Below are 24,992 nucleotides of genomic sequence, written 5' to 3'. Positions count from 1 at the left end.
CCCCTCCCAGAGGAAATAAAAAGGGGAGTGGAATTTGCAGGAGACAATTAGTTCGCTTAATTGGTTGGTGACTCTCCGAGACTCCTTGCCAAGTTTTGCAGATATCAGCCTGGTAGCTCTCCAAGCCAGAGATAACTGTAACTGTGACCATAAATCCTCCCTTGAAAGACTTTGCTGGATGTGAATGAGAAGAATTCACAGTAAATTAATAAAAGGGTTTTTTTGTCAGGACAAGGGGTTTGCTTCATGCTCTTGGGAAGCCTCGGCCAGAACAAGAACTGGGCTGCGCATCTGATATCTAACAAGCATTTCCATCAAATAGCAGCAACAAAATAGCAATTGTGACTTGCTAGCTGCCACCACTGATTAATCCATAAGATCTGTCTGGGTTACCTGGTAGAAAGGGAAGTGGGATCCAGGTGCCAAATCAACACACAGCTATGGCACCCCACAGCAAGGATAGACGCACACAGTGGCTTCCAGGCCATCAAAGCTACATTTCTTTGCAAACGATGCTTCAGGATTGGGACTATAGTACTGGAGAAGAAAACCCAAACAGATATAAATTTGCCCAGAGGGCCCAGAGATACTAGGCACATATCAGCAAAATGAGTCTAAGGAATTGACCTTTAGACCAAATGATCTCCTTCTCCCACTCTGCCCATACATTTTGGGAACAGCTTGTTTTCAAGCAAACGTAGCTTGTTCTTATGCACAGCTCACATTAGTATTCTCATCTCAAGGTCCAATAATCCAACTGCAGTGGTACCTCGGTACTACATCTTCAATTGATTCCGGGAGGCACAATGAATACCAAAAATGACAAGTACCAAACAAATTTTCCCCATAAGGAATAATGTCGTGAGTCCCAAGGCAGCCAACATCGACAAGTTCTAACTTGCATGTTGAGTACCAAACAACGAGTACCAGCATAAGTTTTTCACATCAAAATGTGTTACCAAATTTGATAGGTTTCAAAGCAGTTGAATATCAAGGTGCCATTGTATTTCTTTTCCTTGACCTGTACTAATCAACTCCTAAATAAACTCTTGAATAGAACTTTCTCTACCACCCTGGAGAGTTCAAGCTTTCTGTCATATGCCATGTTAAATTGCCACTGGCCTCAGTCTGTTCAGAGTAATGCTCTACCTAGGTCAGTTAGGTCCCTTACCTGTTGGTATTGTAAACATGGATGGAGTCATCCAGAAGGGCCACTGCAAATTTGTTGGTATGAGGATGCCACGCAAAAGCTCGGATTGAGCAGCCTGCCCTGTGTAAGCAAGACAAGGGGCGTTAAAAAAAATCATTTGGGCTTGTTTCCATCTAAAAGACAAACGGGATTTAAAAGATAGACGCTACAAGGTTGGGGTTGGTTGGTTGGCTGCCTACCACAGAAAATGTCAGTGTAAATGAAAACTGGGTGCTTCTGAAGAGTCATGTTAGAATGGCTAACCAACAAGGCAATTGTTTCAGAAAACACTTTTGTGTGAAGGAAATGCTTTAGCTTGCATTTATGATTAGCAGGGAACTACCGTATTTTTCGGAGTATAAGTCGCACCAAGGTTTTGAAAAGGCAAATAAAAAAAAAAGTTTTTGCACTCTGCAACCTCCCCAAAACGGCCTGTTTTTTTGTAAAAAAAAAAAAAAAGGGGGGGGCATGCATAGCCTTTAGGAGGCTAATAGAGTACTCCTGGAGGCTGGGGGGGGGGGGGGAGAAATTGAGCAAAAAATGGTCCGCTTATTTTTGCCCTCCCCGGGAGCACTCTGCAAGGCTCCTAAAGGCTATGCATGGCCAGGGGGCAGGGTTTCAGGAGGCAAAAAATACTGTATTTAGTATATAAGATGCACCCAGATTTTCAGCCTCTTTTTTGAGGGAAAAAGGTGCGTCTTATATTCCGAAAAATATGGTAATACCTGCTATTCTAGGGTTAACTGATACTGTATAAATAGGAGATTTACACAAAGTAATATGCATTCAGAGATACAATTAAGGGCTCTGCAGATTATCTAGTCAATAAGACTTCTATACATAGTAAAGGGGAAGAATATGCATCATGTTGATGAAATATGTCAATTTCAGATTTAAAGCAGATCAACTGGATTCCTTTCCAACAAGGGAGAAGGTTCAGATAGCAACTAATATTTGGTTACTGGATACTTGCAAACCACCCAGGACTCACCAATCCACAGCCTGGGAGAATTTTGCTATTATATCTTCACTTGGCAGCTTTAAGAAAGAAGAAACAGCAGTGTCAATACTTCACTGGCAGCCACTTAAGAGTGGCCATATCTGAATACCCAGGAGAAACTGGCTAAAGGGAGATGGAAAGATTCCCTCCATGAATTGGAAAGAACGCACAGCTATCATATCTGACATCTCAAGCAGTTATTGATCCCACTATGGATTGGCATGCTTCCCAGTCACTAATTCCCCCGGCCCCTCTCTTCTACTCGGGCTCTATGTTATGCAAACCTCACCGACAAATGGGGAAAGAAGGAGCCATGGAGGGAGGATATCCAACAGCAGAGTCCTAATGCACATCGAGATCCAGATTTCATCCATTGCAGAGCTGAAAGATAATACAGGTAGTTCTCAACTTACAATCAGTTGTTTGATGGCAAAATGCCCATTGGAGAGAGAGGATTTAGATTTAAGACTGCGAGATTGCTTAACAACTGCTATAAAAAGATGATTGAAAAAACTGGCCCTGGTAATGTGGTCTCTCGACTTATGACCATAATGATTTATGATTAGAATTCCGATCCCAATTGTGGTTGTAAGTCGAGAACTTTCTTCAAAATGAAAAAGGTCTTCTGCAGTCATGACATAAGCCTAAAATTGAAAATCAAGCTTGTCAGATGTTACATTTTTTCTATCCGGCTCTATGGAGTGGAGAGTTGGTCTCTGACAGAAAGCCACTTGAAAAGATTAGAAGCATTTGAAATGTGGATTTACAGTTACGTATAAACTGGATTGACAAAATAAGAAATGAGGAGGTAATAAGCCACCTGGGAAATCATCAAAACCAGAAAAAAGCAAAAGTTAGAATATTTTGGACACATGATGTGACACCCAGAAAAATACAGCATACTTCACTTAATCTTCCAAGAAAAGATTGAAGGCAAATGAGGTCTAGGCAGAAGAAGATCATGGTTTCAAAATCTAAGGGACTGCTTTGGACAAAACTCAGCAGCACTTTTTTATGCGGCTATTGATAAAAATAGGATTGCCAACATGATCGCCAATGTCCAATAATGGATATGGCACAAGAAGAAGAAGTCAAGACCTACAAGGTATGCCAACGCTAAAAATGTACATGTTTTTAAAAAATGACCTTAGTGGGCTGGATCAATTTTTTTTCCTCATGCTTATATCTTATCTTCAAAAAATCCTTTTTTTCCAGCAAGAGTAATATTACATCCTTGCTAGAAGAAAGAATGACTTATCTGGGAGACGGCAAATCATTCTTCCAGTGAGCTTTTGGAGGGGTGCCCATGAGAAATTTGTCAGGAAATAATATCCTTCTAATGAGCCAATTTAATCAAATCAATCCCAAGGATGAATGAGAGCAGCGGGTATCAAAGCTACATCACTTCCACATCCTTGTTTGCTCATATTATTGCACCAATCACCAGCTTCTAAATTTCTAGAAAAATGTGACTTTGAGAGAGAGCTAATAAAAGATTTTCCTATTCACTCCTCAACCGGTCAAGCTGTACTGTACAATTCTTAGTACACTTACCTAGCTCCTTTGAAGATTCCACCCAAGACTGATTATTGGTTCCCTGGTCCGAGTCCTGTTCCTCTTCTGCGTTTGCGAGTTCTTCAAGGACACCAGCCACTCCAATGTCACGCCTGAATGAAATATATTGTGTGAAAGCGGCTATAGGTGAAAGGGAGCTTGATTATGTTCCACATGCAATTGGAAAAGTAATTTGATGTACATGAAAGCAACTTCAGAGTTTGCCATCACAGCTTTTCTCTTTCAGCTTTTCTAATGAGAACTTCAGTGTTCTTCTGTGACCCAGCCTCAGTTTTTATTCCCTATCCTCCTGGCTCACTGATCACCCAAGTACTTAATACTCTCCTCAGTCACCAAAGTCTGATTTGTTGTAGAAAATCTACATTTAGAAGCCAAACCTTCTTCAGGTTGCTCAACTCAACCAGGTAATTTCCTCGCTTACTCTTCTGTAAGAAATCAAAGGAAAGCTGTGCTGCTTTGTCATCACCAGGGAAAACATATCAAGAATGGCGAGAAGACCAAGCACAGCTGTCATGTTATGCTGGTTCTCCACGCTAGAGAATTATAATGCAGGCAGGGTGTGTCTGTGTGTGTGTCTGTGTGTCCGTCCTTAATACTAAGAGAGGTGGGAGAACATTACTAATTCCCACAGCCTAGTTCTGGAATTTGTCAGCACCATAATAGCCGTCAAGCAAATAACTATAGCCTAGCAGGCCATAACTGCTTCTTATGCATAAGATACCAGGTTGATGTCAATCAAAAAGATAGGTTATGCAGAGAATATTTATCTGTATTATTACTTGATTTACTGTCTAAAATAAGAAATTTACTTTTAAGCATCAACTCTACTAAGACACAAATGCAGTTCTCTTAACTGATTTAAAGTATGTTGTGAACATTAAGCAACTCTATTTAAAACTGAAAATGACAATGTAAAAGTTGGACAAGGACATAAAAACACGAAGGTGGAAGGCTTGTAGACTTAAATCCAAATCTGATCTAATCACCCGAAAGCGAGGTCGTCCTAAGAATATGCTGCCACTTTTTAAACTATTTAGCTTGTTCTTCTTTTCTCCACCAATGCTTTTCTCCTCTGATTCATATACCGAAAGTGAGAAATTCGTGAAAAAGAAAAAAGAAAACAGCAGAGAAACAAATCCCAGGAATAAAAAAAAACCTGGTGTTCCTCTTATAGTTCTTCAGTCGAGAACTGTGTGTGCCCTTTTCTTAAAGCTGAGGGCAATTGGTGTGTGGAAAAATGCAGTTCTGGCATGATCATCCTAACTAACCCAATCCAAACTTACCAGGCTCTGATGCACCTCTTCCAGAGGGACTCCTGGTGATGAATGAAGGCCGGCTTGGTGCTGTGTTCCAGGCGACTGAAAGCTTTTAGGTTTTCTTTGGGAATAGTGGGGGTGGGAAGACTTTCCATCTGCACAATTATCCACAGAATTAAGAAGAAAGTAAAATTCCTTGACAAGGATTATTAGTACACACACACACAAAAAGCTTGATAATAGGACAACCAATCAAGGTTCCAGGTTCACTTTGGTTTATAGGCAGCAATGGAAGAGTAATGGACGTGTTTCTTCCTTTTCCTTCCCTCCACACTTCAAATTGCTCAGACATTCCAAAAGCTAGAAATTAAAGCTTATAGTTAAAGGCACAGAGCTTTATGTGTAGCCTTTTCCTAGCGGAAACGTTACTTAAACATTATGTAAAATACAGAATTGAAGATTTTCTTGGAAAATAATTTTGTTTGTGTTGGTCAAATGTAAACAAACCCAGCCTATTACTTTCTGATATTTTGCTACTTTCCTCTGCTTGAACATCCTTTTCATGTTCATGCTAGACTACTTAAACAGTATTTCTGAAGACTTTCTGATGGGGATTAGCCAATCCCCAAGACACATACAGGTAGCTCATGATTTACAACCACAATTCAGCCCCAAATTTCCATTGCTAAATAAGGCAGTTGTTAAATGAGTTGTGCCTCATATTATGACCTTTTTTGCCACAGATTTTAAGGGAATCACTAGTTAAGTGAATCTTGTGGTCATTAATCTGGCTTCCCCCATTGACTCTGCTTCTCAGAGGCCTGCTGGGAAGATAACAAAAGGTGATCATATGATCCCAGGACAGTGCAATATCATAAATACAGGCCAGTTGCCTAGTTCCTGAATTTTGATCGCTGGCCATGAGGATGTTCCAAATGTGAAAACCAGTCATGTCACTTTTTTCAGTGCTGTTGTAACTTCAACAGTCACTAAATGAATGGTTGTTAAAATGAGACTGCCTGTACTGCTTTTACTATAAGCAATTCTTCTGCCCTTCCTTATTTGTATTTATATTTTGAGGCTAATTCCTGCCACTTTATTTTTCCCAAATCATTGAAGATGAAGGCCACCAGAGGTGAGCTGTTAGAATCCATGCAACCATTAGAAGGCAGTAAAGAATCAAGATTTTTCTCCATCACTCCGCTGCTATTTAATGGATGTCTGGATTTTTGCAGTTCGGATCAGGTAGCCCTCCCAGAAATATTTATTTCAATGAAACAAGGAGTTGGAGTGTTGATCCACTAGACTAGAGGCAGAGACCCATCACTAATCCTTTCAAGCAGATTAAAGAAAAGTTCAAATTGTTTCCCTCCCTTATTTATCAAGTCAAGCATCCATCTGACATTAAATTTTTGGAAGGCTTCCTATTATTAAGACAAGATGGTAGATGATTTCTTTCTATGGTCGGAAATTATGACTTACCTGACCTTGGAAAGTAAGTGGAAGCTTCTCATAGCTCCGGCCAGAAACTAAGGCATTGTTGAATTCATAAAGGGTGATGTCTCCTGGAGGAGGTGGAAATGGAAAGAGTGCGAGGGAACACATCTTTCTGGTAATTGAGGAAAAAGCAAAGAAAAAGAAAAGAGACTCCTTAAAGCATACCATGCTGGAGTGGACGTTCCAAAGTAATTCTACATTGCTAGACATAGTGCTACTACTCCAGAGAGGCCAATAGCAAGTTTTAGTGCCTAAAGTAAACGTAAAGCTTCCCCTCGCACATATGTGCTAGTTGTTCCCGACTCTAGGGGGCAGTGCTCATCTCCGTTTCAAAGCCAAAGAGCCAGCGTTGTCCGTGTGGTCACGTGGCCAGCATGACTAAATGCCGAAGACGCACGGAACGCTTTTATCTTCCCTCCAAAGTGGTCCCTATTTTTCTACTTGCATTTTTACACGCTTTCAAACTGCTAGGATGGCAGAAGCTGGGACAAGTAATGGGAGCTTACTCCGTTATGCGGTGCTAGGGATTCAAATAGCCAAACTGCTAGCCTTTCCGATCGACAAGCTCAGCGTCTTAGCCACCACATCCCTTTTAGCCCCCTACTTTATTACAAATAATTTAGGCAATTAATTTAAAAGCTTTGAAAAATTGCTCCTCTCATAATTTGTGACTTTGAGTGATGAATAACAATAACCATCAGAAAAGACAGTTAGAAGGAAAATAAATAATATACTGAAGCAAAATAAGCTGGCAAAAACAGCATACGATACATAATCAAGGCTAGCAATGACATCCTCTACACCAGGGATGTCCAAACTTGGCAACTTTAAGACTTGTGGACTTCAACTCCCAGAATTCCCCAGCCAGCAGAGCTGTATTCTGGTCCAAGACACGAAAGAAAAATTGGGTTTTTATAATTCTACAGGAATTCAATAGGATTATGGTCATTTAAAAAACCTGGGGGGTACTCATGACCTGTATTTTAAGTACTGATGCCCATGCCCCGCCCCCTGGTTATTTGACAGCAATTCAAACACTGAGCCAGCCAGCAATTCAAACACTGAGCCAACCAGGCTGTTTGTATTGTCCTGTGGTCATGTCACCACGTTTTACCATGATTTTGCCAAAAACCGACATTTCCTTCTGATTTTCAGCAAACCACTCCCACAGCAAATCATTGGTTATCTTAATGACGACTGATTGGCTTTATGACCATCACAAGTTATGACCATGATAGGCGGGCTCCGTTACAATCGTAACTCAAGGACTGCCTGCATCAAATGTATGACATAATGCATCACTGAACGTTGCTTTTACAACTGTTTTATTAAAAACTTGATGCAAAAATCCAAAGTCATGAACAATTCACGAAGGTTTTTTTAAATTCAATCATGATGCGCTGAGCTCTCAAGGAAACAGCAGCAGCAGAATAGGGCGTCCCTTTTTAAACGGGTCATCCGTTCACACCATCAGTAACACTGCAGTGACTAACCGTACCTGGAAGTTAGTTGCCTAAGCTGACTTTATTGCCATGTAAATGTGCACAGAATTAGGCACAAGATACTTCTAAAGAATTACCTAACAGGTGAGTGGAAGAGGAAGCTAATTGCTCATTGCCCAAAACATGCCATACCTGTTGCTGGGAGTTGGGGAGAGAGGGACAGACGAATGGCCCTCATGCCCTGCTAGTGGTGAGCCTCCAGAAGGCATTTGGCTGACAGCTGCAAGATGCAGAGCGCTAGATTAAATGGACGTTTTTTCAAATCCAGGGACTTTCTGAAACGTGGCCTTCAGCGCAGAGATTCCTGTGTTTATCACTGTTGTGCATTCAGGTCATTACCGGCATCTCGGATGATCTGAAAGAAGTAATAACAGCAACAACGATTATGAATCCAGCAGTCCCAATTTGACAGCTAGTATTGTTTCTGATAAAACAATAATACTATAACTGTACAGGAAGTCCTCGACTTACAGCAATTCATTTAGTGACCATTGAAAGTTAAAACGGCATGGGGAAAAAAGTGACTTATGACCACTTTTGACATTTAAGACTATTGCATTAGCCCCGTTATCAAAATGCAGGCGCTTAGCAATAGACTCATAGTTATGACGGTCACAGTGTCCTGGGATGTTGCGATCATCCTTTTGCAACCTTCCGACCAGCAAAGTCAATGGGGAAGCCAGATTCACTTAACAGCCATGTTACTAGTTTAACAACTGCTGTTGATTCACTTAACAATTGTGGCTAGAAATGTCGTAAAGCAGGGCAAAACTCAACAACTGTCTCACTGAGCAAAATTGAAACCTGGGGCTCCATTGTGAGTCGTAAGTCGAGGACCCCCAAGTGACAGGAATTGTTATAAATCCAGTGGGCTCACTTTATCCCCTTGAGGTAAAAAAAACAATAACATTTTATATTTTAATTTTTTGTTATATACGGTGTATAGGAATTATTATAAACCCAGCGGACTCACTTTCAGAGTTCCTACTTGGAATAAAACAACCATTATAGGGAGGATTATAAATCCGGCTGTAATTGAGCTTCCTCGAAGGGAGTGGAAACACTTGCTGTGGGCCCGGGAGGCAGAAGCGCTGGCCCTGAAATGGGTAAAAATAGAACCCGGTGCCTCGACATTTTCCCGAACCCTGTCGAGGCGAACCAGCCGAAGCGCTGCCTCCCCTCCTTTCTCGATCCGGAGCGCTCGGCTGAGACAAGGAAAAGGCCTAGCCTAGCCCCCCACCTCGTCCCCCCCCCCCCGCCGCCGCCTCCGCCAGCAGCGGGACCAGGCCTGGCCGAGCCTGCCTCAATTACTTACGCGGCCGCGAATCCCTCGCCCAAATAGGCTTTCTTTGGGAACGAAGGAAGGCGCTCTAGGCAACTTCAGCTTTTCGCGGGTAACCGTTCAGGCAACGGCGACGGGCGCTGCACGGGGTCAAAAAGAGTCAAAGCGAACGCCTTTGCCTTCGCCGCGGACCTCTAGCTGGCTCGGTTTAGGGATGGATTCGCCTCCTAGCGGATCGGGCGCGTAACAGGCGTTCCCAACGCTCATGTCTTAAAGGGCCAGAGCGCCCCCCACCCCCACCCCCACCCGCCGTTCCGGCTGTGTTCGACTAGCATCCGGTTCTATGTGCCTATTACAGCTCTGTGTTATGTTAAAGGCTTAGTGTATCTTCAAACCCAGTGGCGGATTAAGGCTCACTGGTGCCCTAAACCCTGACAAATCTTGGTGCTCCTCCCCCTCCTTTGTACATACTGTACAAATCTTGTTTGGTTTTTTCTTTCTTTCTCAACTTTGTGGTGTCTCCTTTGAGCCTGGTGCCCTAAGCACGTGCTTAGTCTGCTTAATGGTTAATACACCACTGCTCAAACCGTTATGCTCAGAATGGAGCCTGCTGTAAAAGACAAAGATCCCCCCCACAAGTTTATTCCCCTATTTGGGGAATGCATTATGATCCACAGTTGGTACAATTAATAAACAGTCCTTAAAAGTGCTGTGCATAATGTCCATTATTTGTGACATTGCTGTTTCCTGTTTGCAACTTTGCATTTAACCAAGGATGCCTGACCTTCATGAAACTTAACTTATGAGTTGATTCAAAGAGTATTGTGCTGGGAATTTGAGACTTGAATACCAGAAACATTAGAATAACCAGAGGGAACCAGAAAGTAGCTGTGACAAGTCTGCATTTTCACCAAGCAATAGGTTTAGGTTTGGAACCAATAAAGATTTGTAGTTCAGAGTTGAAATGAGGGGTCCTCAATGCTCTCTGAGCTTGGTTGTTTTCTTGCAGACATTTTATTACCTGTAGAAAGTTAGCACCCACTCCTCTCCTAGAAGAATTAAATATTCTAGGAAATGTTTAAAAGGCAGAATATTTCCCCTAAAAGAGAAATAAAAATCTCAGCTCCCTGCCCCCAGCAGACATTTTGATGCCAGCCTATCTATAAGCCAAAACACCTTCACCCTCCAGGACATAATAGGATTATCTATCAGCAGAGCTCACCACACGGCACAACCAAGCCCCTTCATTACATCAGCCCAAGGTTCAACCAAACTTGATTTAGACAATCATGACTCCCCCTGGGAGTCTGACAGCCAATAGAATGCATGCCCTTGCCTCAGGAACAGGAAGCTCAAGCTCAAAGCCCAAGAGAGGGTAAAAATAACACTCACTCTCCATTCCATGTGTTCAGCTACCCAGGACTTCAAACCCATGTGGTCCTGTTCACCAATAAATCATCTTTCCAATCAGCCTCCATATTTCCAATGTCTCCCCAAGTGGAACTGAATACAGATGGATATTTCTTCCAACATACCCAAACTAAGTACCGAAATATCATCAGTTCTAGGTTTGGAATTTTAATGTCAGTTTGGAAGTTTTAATAAGAAAAAGAATTAGGCAAAAGGAAATCTTTTTAAAGCCTTTGTTGCACGGTGAAAAACTTCTACCACATAGTTCTTCTACACAATTCTTGAAATTTCAAAGACTAATGAAATCTCTTCATCTGACCAAGATTCATTCATTCAACAGTTGTACAAGTGAGAATCTTCTATAATAGCTCCTTTGCTATTTTGAAAGAAGAAACATTTCTATAAAGAGCTCGGTGTTCTTTTGTAGTTTCTTTATTTAGGGATGGAAGGAGTGATTCCAGAAAGATGCAACATTTTGTTTGTGGAATGGGGGTACAAGAATGTTTGTATCAGAAGCTGTGGCAGTTCAAGAGCTATGAACTGACTGCTACTGTTGTTCCTTTTTGTTAATTAACTAGAAGGCAAACTGGTTGGATTATGGTGTTCTCTGCAAGCTCTCTGGGTTTTAAGATTGACCTTGATGAAGCTGGGTTTACTTGTTCAAGCTCGGGTTGGGGTCCCCCCCCTCTTTTATTAACAGGTATAAAAACACATGCATCCATCTATTGACTGCTAAAACTTGTGTGTCTGTAACTGATGCGGTGGCTCAGTGGCTAAGATACTGAGCTTGTCAGAAAGGTCAGTAGTTTGCGGTTCGAATCCCTAGCGCTGCATAACGGAGTGAGCTCCCGTTACTTGTCCCAGCTTCTGCCAACCTAGCAGTTTGAAAGCGTGTACAAATGCAAGTAGAAAAATAGGAACCACATTTGGTGGGAATGTAACTGCGTTCCATGCGCCTTTGGCATTTAGTCATGCCAGTCACATGACCACGGAGAGGTCTTTGGACAGCACTGGATCTTCGGCTTTGAAATGGAGATGAGCACTGCCCCCTAGAGTTGGGAACTACTAGCAAATATGTGCGAGGGGAATCTTTACCTTTACCTTTTTAACCTTTAGCTAGGCAAAATGGTGTATCATTTATATGCTGCATTTTGCTACGCCATATGAAATAATAATAATAATGGTGCATCACAGGTGAAAACCTTGCAAGCAAAGATACCTCAAATGGACTTAAGTATAGGATACTAGGACCCATAACTCCCGAGGGATTAAAATTTGGCAACACTAATTGCCAAATATATCATGAATTGAGAACATGGATGGGGAGGAGGTTGGCAATGACTGAATGCAGAGTTTACATCCTATTATTGGTCAGTTGTGTGGAAAGCTAGCTGCCTCATGTGATATTCTCTGTGTTTGGAAGTTGCTTGCAGTGTGTAAAATGGTGATTGGTGACATTTTTTGCTTAGGAGTATCCTAGTTATGTGATTCCAGAGGCTACAATTTGGAGGCGTGCATATTTCATCCATATATGTCACTGTGTGTGCATACACACATCTCTTTATTTGAAAGTGATAGAGAGTGTGGATCTATGAAAGATCATTCTTCTGCATTCATACTCGTGGGTATCTGTATCACATTTTGCATCTAACTAGGCAAGTTCTTATTTGTGTCTTATTTGTGTATATGTGTGCTCTCGTGTGTTCCCTTTTACATTCATACCCCTCCTTGATGCTAAGTGCTGGTTAGGAAAGCTTCCAGTCCTTCCTTGGAATTATATTTTTGTCTCATTTTTATTATATTTATCTTGTTTTTCCTAGAGGCCACAGAAGTTATTTTAATTTTTTTTCAGGATATTATATAAATGTTGTGGCCAGGGGGAGGGGTCTGCAAACCTGCATTCCTGACCCATCAGAGAGTGAGACAGAGAGAGAGAGAAAAGAGAAGGAACCAACATGATTTCGATGGCGCCGTTGCCTCAAAGACATTAGAAACACCACAGGCCTGGCGTACGTTCTCTGGTGTCTGGACACAAACAGGCAGAAGCTGGGTAGGCCATGGTTGGGGGGGGGGGGGAGATAAGTGAGTTAAAGAGCCCACGGTGCTTATGCCCTGCTGAGTGCTGACTTGGATGGGGGTTCTAGAGGGGGACGGGACGTTGAGGTTTCACATTCTTTTTATAGTCAGATAATATAGCCAGGAGAATACCAGCATTACACTGTTATAATTGTTCAGCATTAGTCATGTACTGGGTGCTGAACACATCCATCTCCAGGGGGTTGAAAGCTATGTCAGAAAAGAATAGGAAAGAGGTCAAGCATATTCAGTGGGAAGAAGGAACAAAGTTGCATCCGTCTAGGGCAGGGGTATCCAAACCTGGCAACGTTAAGACTTGTGGACTTCAACTCCCAAATTCCTCAGCCAAATGGGGAATTCTGGAAGTTGAAGTCCACAGGTCCTAATGTTGCCAAGCAGAGGTGGGTTGCTAATTTTTTTACTACTGGGACGGGCATGCTCCCGCAAGTGCATGCGCAGAAGCGTCTGAGCGGGTGGGCGGAGTCTCCCGCGCTGCTACTACTGGTTCGGGCGATCCAGGCTGAACCGGCAACAACCCACCTCTGTTGCCAAATATGGAGACCACCTCTGGTCTAGATCAAGGACAGAGGAAGTGGTGCAAACAGGAACTCTCCGGTCTGAAATGAAATGCTTAGCAGTCAAACAAAGATTTTTCCAGATGGAACCAACACCACTTTAGCCCTAATGTAGACATTGCTCTGAATATTCTCTACTACTCTATGAAGCAGTGTTGCAGGAGATAGGAAAATCCCACAGAGGATGATCACACTTGATTTTATTTTATTTTGCCATAGTTGTTAAACAAATTCCTGCAGTCATTAAGTGAATCCAGTGTTCCCCCATTGACTTTGCTCATTAGAAGCCGGCCGGGAAGTTCGAAAATGGTGATCACATGACCTTGAGATGTAGCAAACTTCATAAATACATGCCCATAGCCAACAGCAAATTTTGATCACATGGCCATGGAGGTAGCATGACAGTTGTAAATGCAAGGACCAGTCACAAGTCACTTTTTTTCAATGCTGTTGTAACTTTCAACAATTGCTAAATGAAGGGTTGTAAGTCGAGGACTATCAGTATTGAACCTAGAAAGCAATGGGCCTCCTAACATTGAATATGTTCAAACAAAGGTTCCATAGCCAAAACTGGGATTGTTTTATTCCTGAACTAAACATAGGGGTGGACTAGATGTTCTAATTGGCCCCTTCCAACTTTTGTGCTTTGTAAGACTTTCCCCAAGTTCAGTTAAACTGCTACCCACCTGTACTTAAGCTGGCAGCAAAATGTATCAGCAAAGAAAATGCCATCCACGCTGCTAGTCCCTAACCTGTCTACCAAGTCAGGGGGGTTGGTTGTACTGATTTTGGGTGTCAAGATGTGGCAGCCTTCCCAGGTAGAGCAGGGAGGAAAGACGAGTAGATGAGCTAAGTATAGTTTATTGTAAGGCTACATTAACAGAATTTTGCAGGTCTAAGTTAGAAATACGGAAATATAAGAGAAGGGTTAATTTTATAATGAAGGTTTATTAAGATGGATAAGCAAATACTACTATTATCATGAGATCAATAGTAATGTGATGAATATTATTGTAAACATTATGATGATTATTTCTCAAAATTATTTGTACGCAGGCAACACAGTTTATTTAGGAATGGATTTTTTTATATTTAATAAAACTTTTTAAAACATGGGGGGGGGGGAAAGAATTTTGCCGGTTTGAAAGAACAAATCCCCCACCTTCTCCTTTGCAGTCTGAGAATTTCTCAACCTCTGTCTTTGCCCATTATGCAGTTGCAGGCTATGCCTTCTCTTATCTGATCATCCCTTAGGCAGCACCTCTGCCCCTTGTCTCCCAAGTACCATTACAAGATGGTGGCCACAATGGTCCAGTGCAACCAGGTATGTGATTTATGTGCATCATGGCACACATAATAAATGGGCCAAGCTTTGATCACAATGTCATGACTGCCGTCTTGATTTGTTTTAAAACCACGCCCTGCATGTGCCTCAAATGGACCAATTAATTTTGCTATAAGCATTACAAAACAACACTCCGCAACACGAGAACTTTAGGAACTTCAGATATTCGTTTCACGAGAAATGAATTCTCCAAATTGCTTAACGTGCGAGTTAGAAAATCGAAAATGTCATTTTTAGGCAGAAGACATCCTGGTTTGTTTTGTTTAAATGGCTTCATGGCTCAGTTACATTTGCTGAGACCATTAATTAACTTACCATCCTGCTTTTGAATGAAAACTTTCAAAGTGGTTTTCTGGGCTTCAAACCCATTTCTTAAAATAGTTGGAGTTACAACTCTCCCCTCTTTTTTTTAAAAAAATGAGAAGACAAGGAGAGCTGCATTAGACAGACCAGTGAAAGGGGTGCTTCTTTCCATGGTTGTATTAACCTCTGAGATGCTTGCAGAGAGGAAGTCAAGATAACGGCCATAACCATATGTCTGAAGCCTTTACACGTGTTGTGCCACACAATAAAAGGAGCACAACTTTGATCACACTGTTGTCACTACTCTCTCAGCTTTTCGAACTCCCTTGGAAACTCCTTGATCAACCTGGATTCCACTTGTGTGCAAGTCAGCAGAAAAGCATACCAACATAATTAGAGTTGCTCCTACTTCTAAGACTTTCTGGTCTCAGCAAACAAGGTTAGGGAGTGATGCTACCTTTTCAGATTGAATGGTGACTGTTTCAGGTTTTCCTCTCTCCGCTCGCATCATCCGCCACCTGCAAGAGCTGCCACCAATCATCCTCCAGAACAGTGCTTCTCAACATGGCTGAGGGAATTCTGGGAGTTGAAGTCCACGTACGGTATCTTAAAAGTTGCCAAGGTTGAGAAATACTTTTCCAGAATCTGTAACAAATTGTCACTAGGGATTCTGGGCACTCCTCCATGCTTCATTCCCGGCTCCTGTTGTGCTACCCGAGCCAGTTAATCAACATATTTTGATGGTTTGTTTGGATTCAGGACAATAGGAGAGGAGAACAATAATGATTCCCCCTAGGGCAGTGATGGCGAACCTTTTTGTAAAGGTGTGCCAAAACTGTGTGGGGGTGCACACGCGTGCCCATACCCACAATGCAATGTACCCCACGCACCCGCACATGCGACTCCCCCCCCATGCATGCGTGCACGACAACCCCCCCCCCCCGGGCACAGGGGGAGAGCTTTTGCCTTCCCCAGGCTCCAGAGGCTTTCCTGAAGCCTGGGGAGGGCAAAAAAACTATCAAAATTTAGGTCCTGCTTAGCTACCAGCATGTACAGGTAATCCTCGACTTACAACAGTTCGTTTAGTGCCCATTCAAAGTTACAATGGCACTGAAAAAAGTAGAATAGGATAGGATAGAATCTGAAAGGATCTTAGAGGTCTTCAAGTCCAGCCCTCTGCTCAAGCAGGGGAACCTATACCCGTGATGGCGAAACTATTGCATGTGTGCCCAAAGTGGCAGGCGGAGCCATGTTGCCTGGCATGCGCAGTGTTGCCTGTTCCTCTTCTGGGTTTCTGGCATGATTGAAATTCAGATGCTTGGCACCCGGTTCATACTTATGACTGTTGCTGTGTCCCAAGGTCCTGTGATCCCCTTTTGTGACCTTCTGACAAGCAAAGTCAATGGGGAAACCAGATTCACTGAACAACCGGCTTACTAATTTATCAACTGCAGTGATTCACTTAACAACTGTTTCAAGGAAGGTCATAAAATGGGGCAAAACTCACTTAACAAATGTCTCACTTAACAACAGAAACTTCGGGCTCCATTGTGGTCGTAAGTCGAGGACTACCTGTTACTAAGGGTTGCAGTATCCCAGGTACATGTGATTGCCATTTACAAACAAAATCAAAAAGGATTTGCTTAATGACCAGATGATTCACTTAACATCTTAATAACCATGACCAAAAAAAGTGCATGTGATTCACTTAACAATAACCTTGCTTAGCAGTGGAAATTCTGGTCCCAATTGTGGCCGTAAGTTGAGGACTATCTGGGTAGGAATGGGGAAAAAGGGTGGATACTTTCCGAACCATGCCTACATCAAGAACTTCAACAAGAAGTTCAAAGGCAAGAGCGAATGTGAAGCAAAATATCTTGCCAATAAGAACACAAATTGCACCCATGCTTGGCAAAGATCTGGGATTGTGAAGAAATACCAGTTTTGCTTCAGTTTCAAATAAACCAAAGTCAAACAAACAAACAAACAAACAAACAAAACCCCAGGTCTCAAATACTGATGATGCATTGGGAATGTTAGCAGGTGATTTTAAATGATACGGAACTCTGCATAAAATTGATGATGGCTATGCACTAGTTTACACAAATCTAACTATTCCACAGTCCCAACCTACTGAAACTTGTTTAGGGAAATATATTGAAACATTCATATGGTAAATGATAAATTACTCTCTCACACACAAACACGCACACACATTTGATATATATAATCTTAGGATGTTTCCAGAGAATCTTTTAATAAACAGAATGTGCACAGTTGATTATAGTAATTTCACAGGAAATCCAGTTGACATTATTATCCTTTGGCTGCACCATCTTTATTATCTTTAATCTATTTTTTTTCCTTCCTCTGTACAGTGACAATTTGCTTAAGCGCAAGAATGGAGCATTTCCAAAGTTGGGGTTGTTTCATTAAGCCTAATTACTGTTGCTGTTTGGGTTGGGGGAGTGGCAGTAATACACATCCTCTGTTTTCTTCCCTCTCCCTAGACCCCAGATTTATACACATACCTCTGCATAAACCTTTTTATAAAGCCAATTTCTTGAAAAGTACATCAACTGTCCACTACACGTATAATTTCCTTTCTTAAGAGCCCTGGTGGCACAATAGTTAAAATGCAGTAATGCAAGCTGACTTTGCCCACTACCAGGAGTTCCATCCTGACTGGTTCAAAGTTGACTCAGCCTTCCATCCTTCCAAAATCGGTAAAATAAGGGCCCAGATTGTTGGAAGCAATAGGCTGATATTTGTAAACTGCTTAGAGGGGCTGTAAAAGCACCGCGAAGCTGTATATAAGTGCTATTGCTATTGTTCAGAATTTCAGGGTTTAATATATAAATGCTTTTTTGCTTCTCTTAGTCAGTGGCCATTTTACTAGCTAGAATTCTAATATGTACATAAAAGCCAACAAACTACATGGCATGAGGGCTGGATTCTCATTTTTTTCTGCTTGTGGCTTCTTTGACCACATTGGGAGGAGAGTGATTCTCCCTTCTTGCTTTGGGCCCAACTCTTGAACAACTCAAGAGTTTTTCAACTCTTTGGAGAAGGTTTTGTGGTCACATGGGAGAGTACAGTTCCATTGCATCAGCAGAATTCACCAGTGGAGTCTCCCCCCTTGTAGGCTTGTGATTCCCATAATTGTCAAACTGGAATTGTGTACCTAATGTTCAAATAAACCAAATCAAAGAGAAAGAGGCTGCATGCACAAAGTGAGCAAAGCATTTGTGTGTGTGCTCCCAACTATTAGTATCTCAAGAAAAGAGCAGCAGGGAAGGAAGACAGTCGATGGGACATACAGAGAAAAACCCATCCACCCTATTGCATCCTATGATGTTCTGTTCAGTAGTATACAGTAGGGTGAGTTTTTATTTTGAAAAAATACAGGTAGTTCTTGATTTACAACAGTTCATAAATAACCTTTCAAAGTTACAATAGCACTGAAAAAGTGACTTATGACCGCTTTTCACGCTTATGACTGATGCAGCCTCCCCATGGTCACATGGTCAAAATTCAGATGCTTGGCAAATGGTTCATATTTATGGGGTCATGTGATCAGCTTTTTGACCTTCTAACAAGCAAAGTTGATGGGGAAGCCAGATTCACTTAACAACCATGTTACAAACTTAACAAATGCAATGATTGACTTAGCAACTCTAGCAAGAAAAGTTGTAAAATGGGGCAAACTCGCTTAACAAATGTTTCACTTAGCAACATAAATTTTGAGCTCAAATGTGGTCGTAACCCGAAGACTACCTGTATACAGAATAAGCAGGACTGCCGTTCATTTCATTCATTCATTCATTTCATTTATTGAATTTATAGACTGCCCCCTCTCCCCAAGGGGACTCGGGGTGGTGTACAGACAAGGCTAAAACCATATATACAATGACAATATTAAATACCCCTTATTACCTGTTCACCTGTAAGGCACCTATCTTTGATATGCCACATGGTAGCAACAATTTCCAGATGCTCCATTCTCCTTTTACTTCTACAGCAGTGGTTCTCAACCTTTTCTTTACCATGAACCCCCTTTAAATACCTTTTGTGGCCATGGAACACCAAGACTGAACTCAAGATTGAAATCATCATATTTCTTCAAGGCTTCGCAAACCCCCTGTCATGGCATCGCTCCTATCAAGAGTCTGTGGATCGCAGGTTGAGAACCACTGTTCTACAGCACATGTTCTGAAGTGTGGAGCAGTAACTGGTTAGGCTCCTTCCCCCCAACCTGGCATTTTGCAATGAGGCACTAATACCATCCCCATCGTTTGGCACTCACTGTATTATGTTTCCTTTGTGCAGTGCACAACTTGCGCACATAGAGTTCCAAGTAACACCCCCAATGAAAGAAGACTCCAAGGCTTGAGTTTGCTCAAAGTTCATTTTATTAGAGATGTCACATTGGCAACATCTGGGAAAACCCGAATCTGAAAGCTTCCAGGTTTTCCCCGCCCAAGTGAAAGTTCAAGTCCCTGCCCAGCACCCACATGTCCATCAAGTGGCCCAATCAGGCACCGTCCCTGCTGGAGATGCCTCCCAGCCACACCATCACAGCTGCAGTGCAAGATGACCTTGATTTCTGAGAAAGAATATTATGTTGACTATATATCACCCACACTCTATATTTTCCCATTTTCCCAGAGTAGAAAATGTAGTAGTAACCCTGAGAACGAGAACCGCTGGTAGGTGGCCATTACACTTCTGCGAGTAACATACAGCAGAAAAGTAAGTTTCCCCTCTCCCCCCAAAGACGACTCGAAGTTGGACAAAACCTGGGTCTTTGCAGTATCCTTGTCCTGTCCCCTTCCTCGCATTATTAGCTGCTATTGACAGAGCTGGCTCAGCAAATCCCTTCTCAATGGCATGGCCTAGTAAACAAGGAATGGATGCCGTCATGAGCAAGAGGGCACTTCCTCAGAGAATCCTATTGCTAGGAATCTTTTCATAAACAGTGTAACCATTTGCACGTGTCCCCCTTGCAGCTTAGCCAGGGTTGCAATTGCTCCTCTTCCACCCCCTCCTCTCCTGTGTTTGTACTGGCAGAAAGATGCAGATGAATTGAAGGCCTCTTGTTAAAAGAAAAAGAAAAAAAAAACTTCCAGAAACCAAAAAAGCCCCAAACTGAAACTCCAGGAGATCAAAGGGCTGGCTGATGCCCAAGGCGTTGTGAAGAGTCAGCCTGTGGCAAGTTACACTTGGCACAGTTCAGCCTTCGTGGAGCCACCCACCACAACAAGCTTGACTTTGGAGGAGGCCTCTAAAACCTCAGCCAAGGAAGAGGAAGGGGAGGGCAAGTCACTAGGAGATGCTGCACGCCCAGCTGCCAGGTGTGAGTTAGAGTCTAGCATCTTATAGATTTATGGAATTATAGGGTGGCAAGGAAGCTGGGAGATCTTCTGATTCAGCCCCCTGCCCAAGACAAGAATTTCCATGCCATCTCAGGCCAATGGCTGTCTAAACTTTGCTTGAAAACATCCCATGATAAGGTCCCAGGAGGCAGGGTCCACTGTCTCCTGGAGTCATAGGTTCTTCATCACTTGATGTTTCATCATTTATTGAAGGAAAGTTTGGACAGCCATTGCCCTGAGATGGCATGAAAATAGCTCCCGTGGTTAGGAAAGCAATCCTGATTTCAAGTTTGGATCACTCTCTGTAAAGCTTCCACCTATTAGTTCTTATCCTATTTTCGGGGGCTCAATGGAGAATATATCTGAAATCTTTTTCCTAGGAAATCCTGCAGAGAATTAGAAACCGCTATCATTAGCCTTGTCTCTTTTAGGCTAAACATACCTAGTTCCTTTAATTGTTGTTTATAAAATGTATGATTCCCCTCACCATTGTGCTCATTCTTCTTATTCCAGTTCATTATATAACTATAGAAACCAGAATTGGATACAGAATTCCATGTGTACCCTGATCAATGTGCCTTAGACCAGAATTACTACTTCCTGTGCTTTCAAGTATGCATCTCTTCTTCAACATCTAAGACCTACCATTTAGATAGCAATTGAAATGCTACAAGTGCTGTGGATTCATTCTGCTTGTGATCCTCTTTACAATCCATCTCACTAATTTCTAAAATCCCTTATAAGCAAGCAATTTTGACAAAACCAATGTGCCATTAGTTTCCAACAAAAAGAAAAAAAGAGGTGTGTTTCTTAGGGGGAAAAATGAGGCCATATCGGTGTTTGGTTTCAGACTGGCCTACTGTAAGTATGGAATAGGTACCGCAGATTATGTCCCTACAATACAGCCTGTGCCTGTCACAGAAGAAAGATTATTAGGTGACCATAATCGGGCAAAATAGATGTAAAATATTATTGTGTGAGTGATGGGACAATGAGAATAAAAAAATAATGAATTGCTAAAGCCACCTCTCATAGTCCATTCAGGAGTACATGTGGGAACAGAATGATTTAAAATGGGGACTTCTTCGGCAGATGATCAAATAAAAGTATCAAACATTCACTCCAAAAACTTTATCAAGGTTTTTAGAACAGGATGGCTCAGTATAGTCCACTCCATGAAATTATTTGTGTCTCTGCCAGCCTGATTTTAACACAGTCAGTCTGATTTTGGATGTTTGATGTTTGGGTAACTATCAGTAAAGGTAAAGGTTCCCCTCACACATATGTGCTAGTCGTTCCCGACTCTAAGGGACGGTGCTCATCTCCGTTTCAAAGCTGAAGAGCCAGCGCTGTCCGAAGATGTCTCCGTGGTCATGTGGCCGGCATGACTAAACGCCGAAGGCACACAGAACGCTGTTACCTTCCCACCAAAGGTGGTCCCTATTTTTCTACTTGCGTTTTTTACATGCTTTTGAATTGCTAGGTTGGCAGAAGCTGGGACAAGTTACAGGAGCTCACCCTGTTATGCGACACTAGGGATTCGAGCCACTGAACTGCTGACCTTTTGATCGACAAGCTCAGCATCTTAGCCACTGAGCCACCGTGTCCATTTGGGTATCTATCAACATTGGCGTTAATTAGAAATGGAATGGGGCAGAAAGAGGGGAGTGAAAATCGGCTTGAAAAAAAGCCTTGGATTTCAGGAATGGAGAAGAAACTAGTTAGTTAATTAATTAAGTAAGTAGTACATATTTATTTGTTTATTAATATTCCTGTTAGATCCGGGCAACGAGAGAACAGACTGCGGACACGAAGTGACTTAACAGCTCTTTATTAGTAGTAGAAGTGATCCAGCTTGCTCTGTGGCCGGAGGGTTCCCCTTTTATAGGACTCGGGTACGCCTCTCGACCAATCAGAGCGATACCTGTTTTCCGCTGTAGCAGCGGACCAGAGAGGAGACTTCCTACGATATATGCTAATATCTAACACCCCTCCCCTCTTAGATGGAACATTGCGGTTGGTTATGTAGTCCTTAAGGTATGTTGGAGTTTGCCTTACTCGAGTGGAGCGTCGCAGTTCGGGTTGGTCAGGAGTGGTTGCAGGATCGGCTGCTTTCTCAGTTTCAAGTTCGGGGGTTTGCATGCTTTCGTTGCTCGGGTGTTCGGGGGTCTGCTTGCTCACGTTGCTTGGGGGTTGTTCCGTTTCGTGCTCGGCCTCTTGTTCTGACCTGGGCTCGCAGGTGTCGTAGTTCTCTGTGTTGGGGCTCTCGATTGGCTGACTTTGCGTTGGTAGGTAGCTCTCGTCCTCGGTTTGTAGGTCTGAGTGTGCCAGGCGACCCCGAAGTTGATCGATGTGCCTTTTCCAGTTCCGCCCATCTTCCAGTTCTAACAGATACGATCGTGGACCCGTGATGCCAATGACCCTTGCCGGCATCCACAATGTTCCCCCTGTATAGTTGTGGGCGTATACTGAATCCCCTATGCTAAAACTCCGAATTTTGCTTGTGGAGTTTGGGGGTGCTGTGGCAGAGTAATTTGGGTGAAGACGGTCCAGGTGAGACCGTAGACAGCGGCCCATGAGTAGCTCAGCAGGGCTCCTACCCGTCGTTGCGCTGGGGGTAATGTGTTGGATTAATAGGTAATGGTCAATGCGTGTTTGCCAATCACCTGGACCCATCCTAGCGAGGGCCTCTTTTGCGGATCGCACCATTCTCTCCGCCTGTCCGTTTGATGCCGGATGGAATGGCGCGACGAGGGCATGCCGAATTCCCTGACCTGCTAAGTATGTTTCGAATTGCATGGCCGTGAACTGGGGCCCGTTATCGGAGACCAGGAGGTCGGGCAGGCCATGAGTGGCGAAAAGTCACTGTAGAACCTTAATGACTGCCTCTGCCGTGGTTGAAGTCATTAGGACTACTTCTAGCCATTTGGAGTATGCATCCACAACTATAAAGAACGTCTGACCTTGAACTGGCCCTGCGAAGTCGATGTGTATTCTCGACCAGGGTGCTTTAGGCTTTTCCCATTCTGTGGCGGGCGCTTCCGGGGGTGCTGGTCTCGATTCTTGGCATGGATCGCAAGTGGCCACCCACTCCTCTATCTCTTTATCCATGTTTGGCCACCAAACATAACTTCTCGCTAACGCCTTCATCCTAACGATCCCCGGGTGCCCAACATGTAATGCATCTAACACATTTCTACGTAACGCATAAGGAATAACAACTCGATCCCCCCACAATAAACAACCTTGTAACACTGAGAGTTCGTCCCGTTTCGACCAAAACACTTTGAATTCCGAGCCCACGTTTCCCTTCGGCCACCCCCTCCAAACCCAAGTTTGAACTTGCTTTATTAAACTGTCTTTAGCGGAGAACCTTGCAACATCGCAGGAAGAAACCGGTCCAGAGTCCAAACAGTCAATGAGCAACACCGGTACTTTGGGAGTGGGGTCTGGCAAAAGGTCTGGTAGTGGGCAACGGCTGAGTGCGTCTGCGTGTCCAAGGGTGGAGCCCGGTCGATGAATTAACTTGTAGGAGTACGCAGCCAGGAAAACAGTCCACCTGGTCATGCGTGGAGAAAGGGAGACCGGAGTGGGGCGGTTTCCCGCCAAAAGTCCCAACAGCGGTTTGTGATCTGTAATTAGTTCAAAATCTCGGCCGTAGAGGTATTCATGGAAACATTTTACTCCAGCTACAGCAGCTAACGCTTCCCTGTCCATCTGGCTGTAGTTCCTCTTGGCCGATGAAAGAGTTCTAGAGTAGAAGGCGATGGGTGCTTCTTTTCCGTCTGGCATCCTGTGGCTAAGGACTGTGCCAACTCCAAAGGGTGATGCGTCGCAGGTCAATACCAGCGGTAGTGTCTGGCTGTATTGGACTAACAGCAAGTCAGTGGTGAGCAGGCGCTTTACCCCGGCAAAAGCTGCTGCTTCGGATCGTCCCCATCTCCATGGTGCGTTCCTCTGGAGTAGTCGATGTAGTGGCTCAGCAACGGTCGCCTTCTGTCTCAGGAAAACGCTGTAGAAGTTAAGTAGTCCAAGGAAGGCCTGCAACTCGGTCTGATTTCGTGGTGTGGGGGCGTCCTGGATCGCCTTAATTTTCTTTGAAGTGGGGTGTATTCCCTGACCATCAATTCTATAACCCAGGAATTCTACGCTAGGCACGTTAATTTGGCATTTTTCTTTTTTAAGGTGGAGACCCTTCTCTCTGATTCTGGCCAAAACAGTTCTGACTCTTTTATTTAATTGCTCCTCATTTGCAGCGGACACTAAGATGTCGTCAAAATAGGGGACGACTCCCGGTATCCCTTGCAAAAGTCGTTCCATGACGCTCTGGAACAAACCTGGAGCAATGCTCACACCGAATTGTAGCCGGTTGCATTTGAATGCTCCTCTATGCGTCACTATGGTTTTGGCCTCCGCTGTGGCGCTATCTACGGGCAACTGCTGGTAAGCTTGTGCCATGTCTAATTTAGCAAATATCTTTCCTGGCCCCAACGAGTGCAATAAATGCTGTACTACTGGCACAGGATATGCGCTTTGTTGTAGCGCGACATTAATTGTGCATTTATAGTCCGCGCAGATGCGGACTGACCCGTCTGACTTAACGGGGG

The 24,992-nt window shown here is 43.2% G+C and overlaps 1 protein-coding gene across 3 annotated transcripts in view; it reads right to left on the bottom strand.

Annotated features, from left to right (window-relative positions):
* AAAS (aladin WD repeat nucleoporin) overlaps positions 1–24,992 on the bottom strand; it is a 41,677-nt gene that overhangs the window by 11,809 nt on the left and 4,876 nt on the right. The window contains exons 1-9 of one of the 3 annotated variants that reach the window (XM_081935313.1): positions 9,335–9,549; positions 8,152–8,374; positions 6,503–6,629; positions 5,048–5,175; positions 3,744–3,856; positions 2,479–2,570; positions 2,181–2,227; positions 1,172–1,270; positions 394–537 (exon numbers count right to left, since the gene is read on the bottom strand). In XM_081935313.1, the coding sequence (XP_081791439.1) occupies positions 394–537; positions 1,172–1,270; positions 2,181–2,227; positions 2,479–2,570; positions 3,744–3,856; positions 5,048–5,175; positions 6,503–6,629; positions 8,152–8,228 (827 nt within the window). In that variant the 5' untranslated portion in view covers positions 8,229–8,374; positions 9,335–9,549. Of the gene's footprint in view, positions 1–393; positions 538–1,171; positions 1,271–2,180; positions 2,228–2,478; positions 2,571–3,743; positions 3,857–5,047; positions 5,176–6,502; positions 6,630–8,151; positions 8,375–8,992; positions 9,121–9,334; positions 9,550–24,992 lie in introns of those variants that run through there. The other 2 variants (XM_081935315.1, XM_081935314.1) reach the window with 2 other exon arrangements.

The sequence above is a fragment of the Natrix helvetica genome (genome assembly GCF_964273705.1).
Source record: "Natrix helvetica genome assembly, chromosome: 1".
Classification (NCBI taxonomy): Eukaryota; Metazoa; Chordata; class Lepidosauria; order Squamata; family Natricidae; genus Natrix; species Natrix helvetica.
This window is presented reverse-complemented; position numbering and strand designations above follow the sequence as displayed.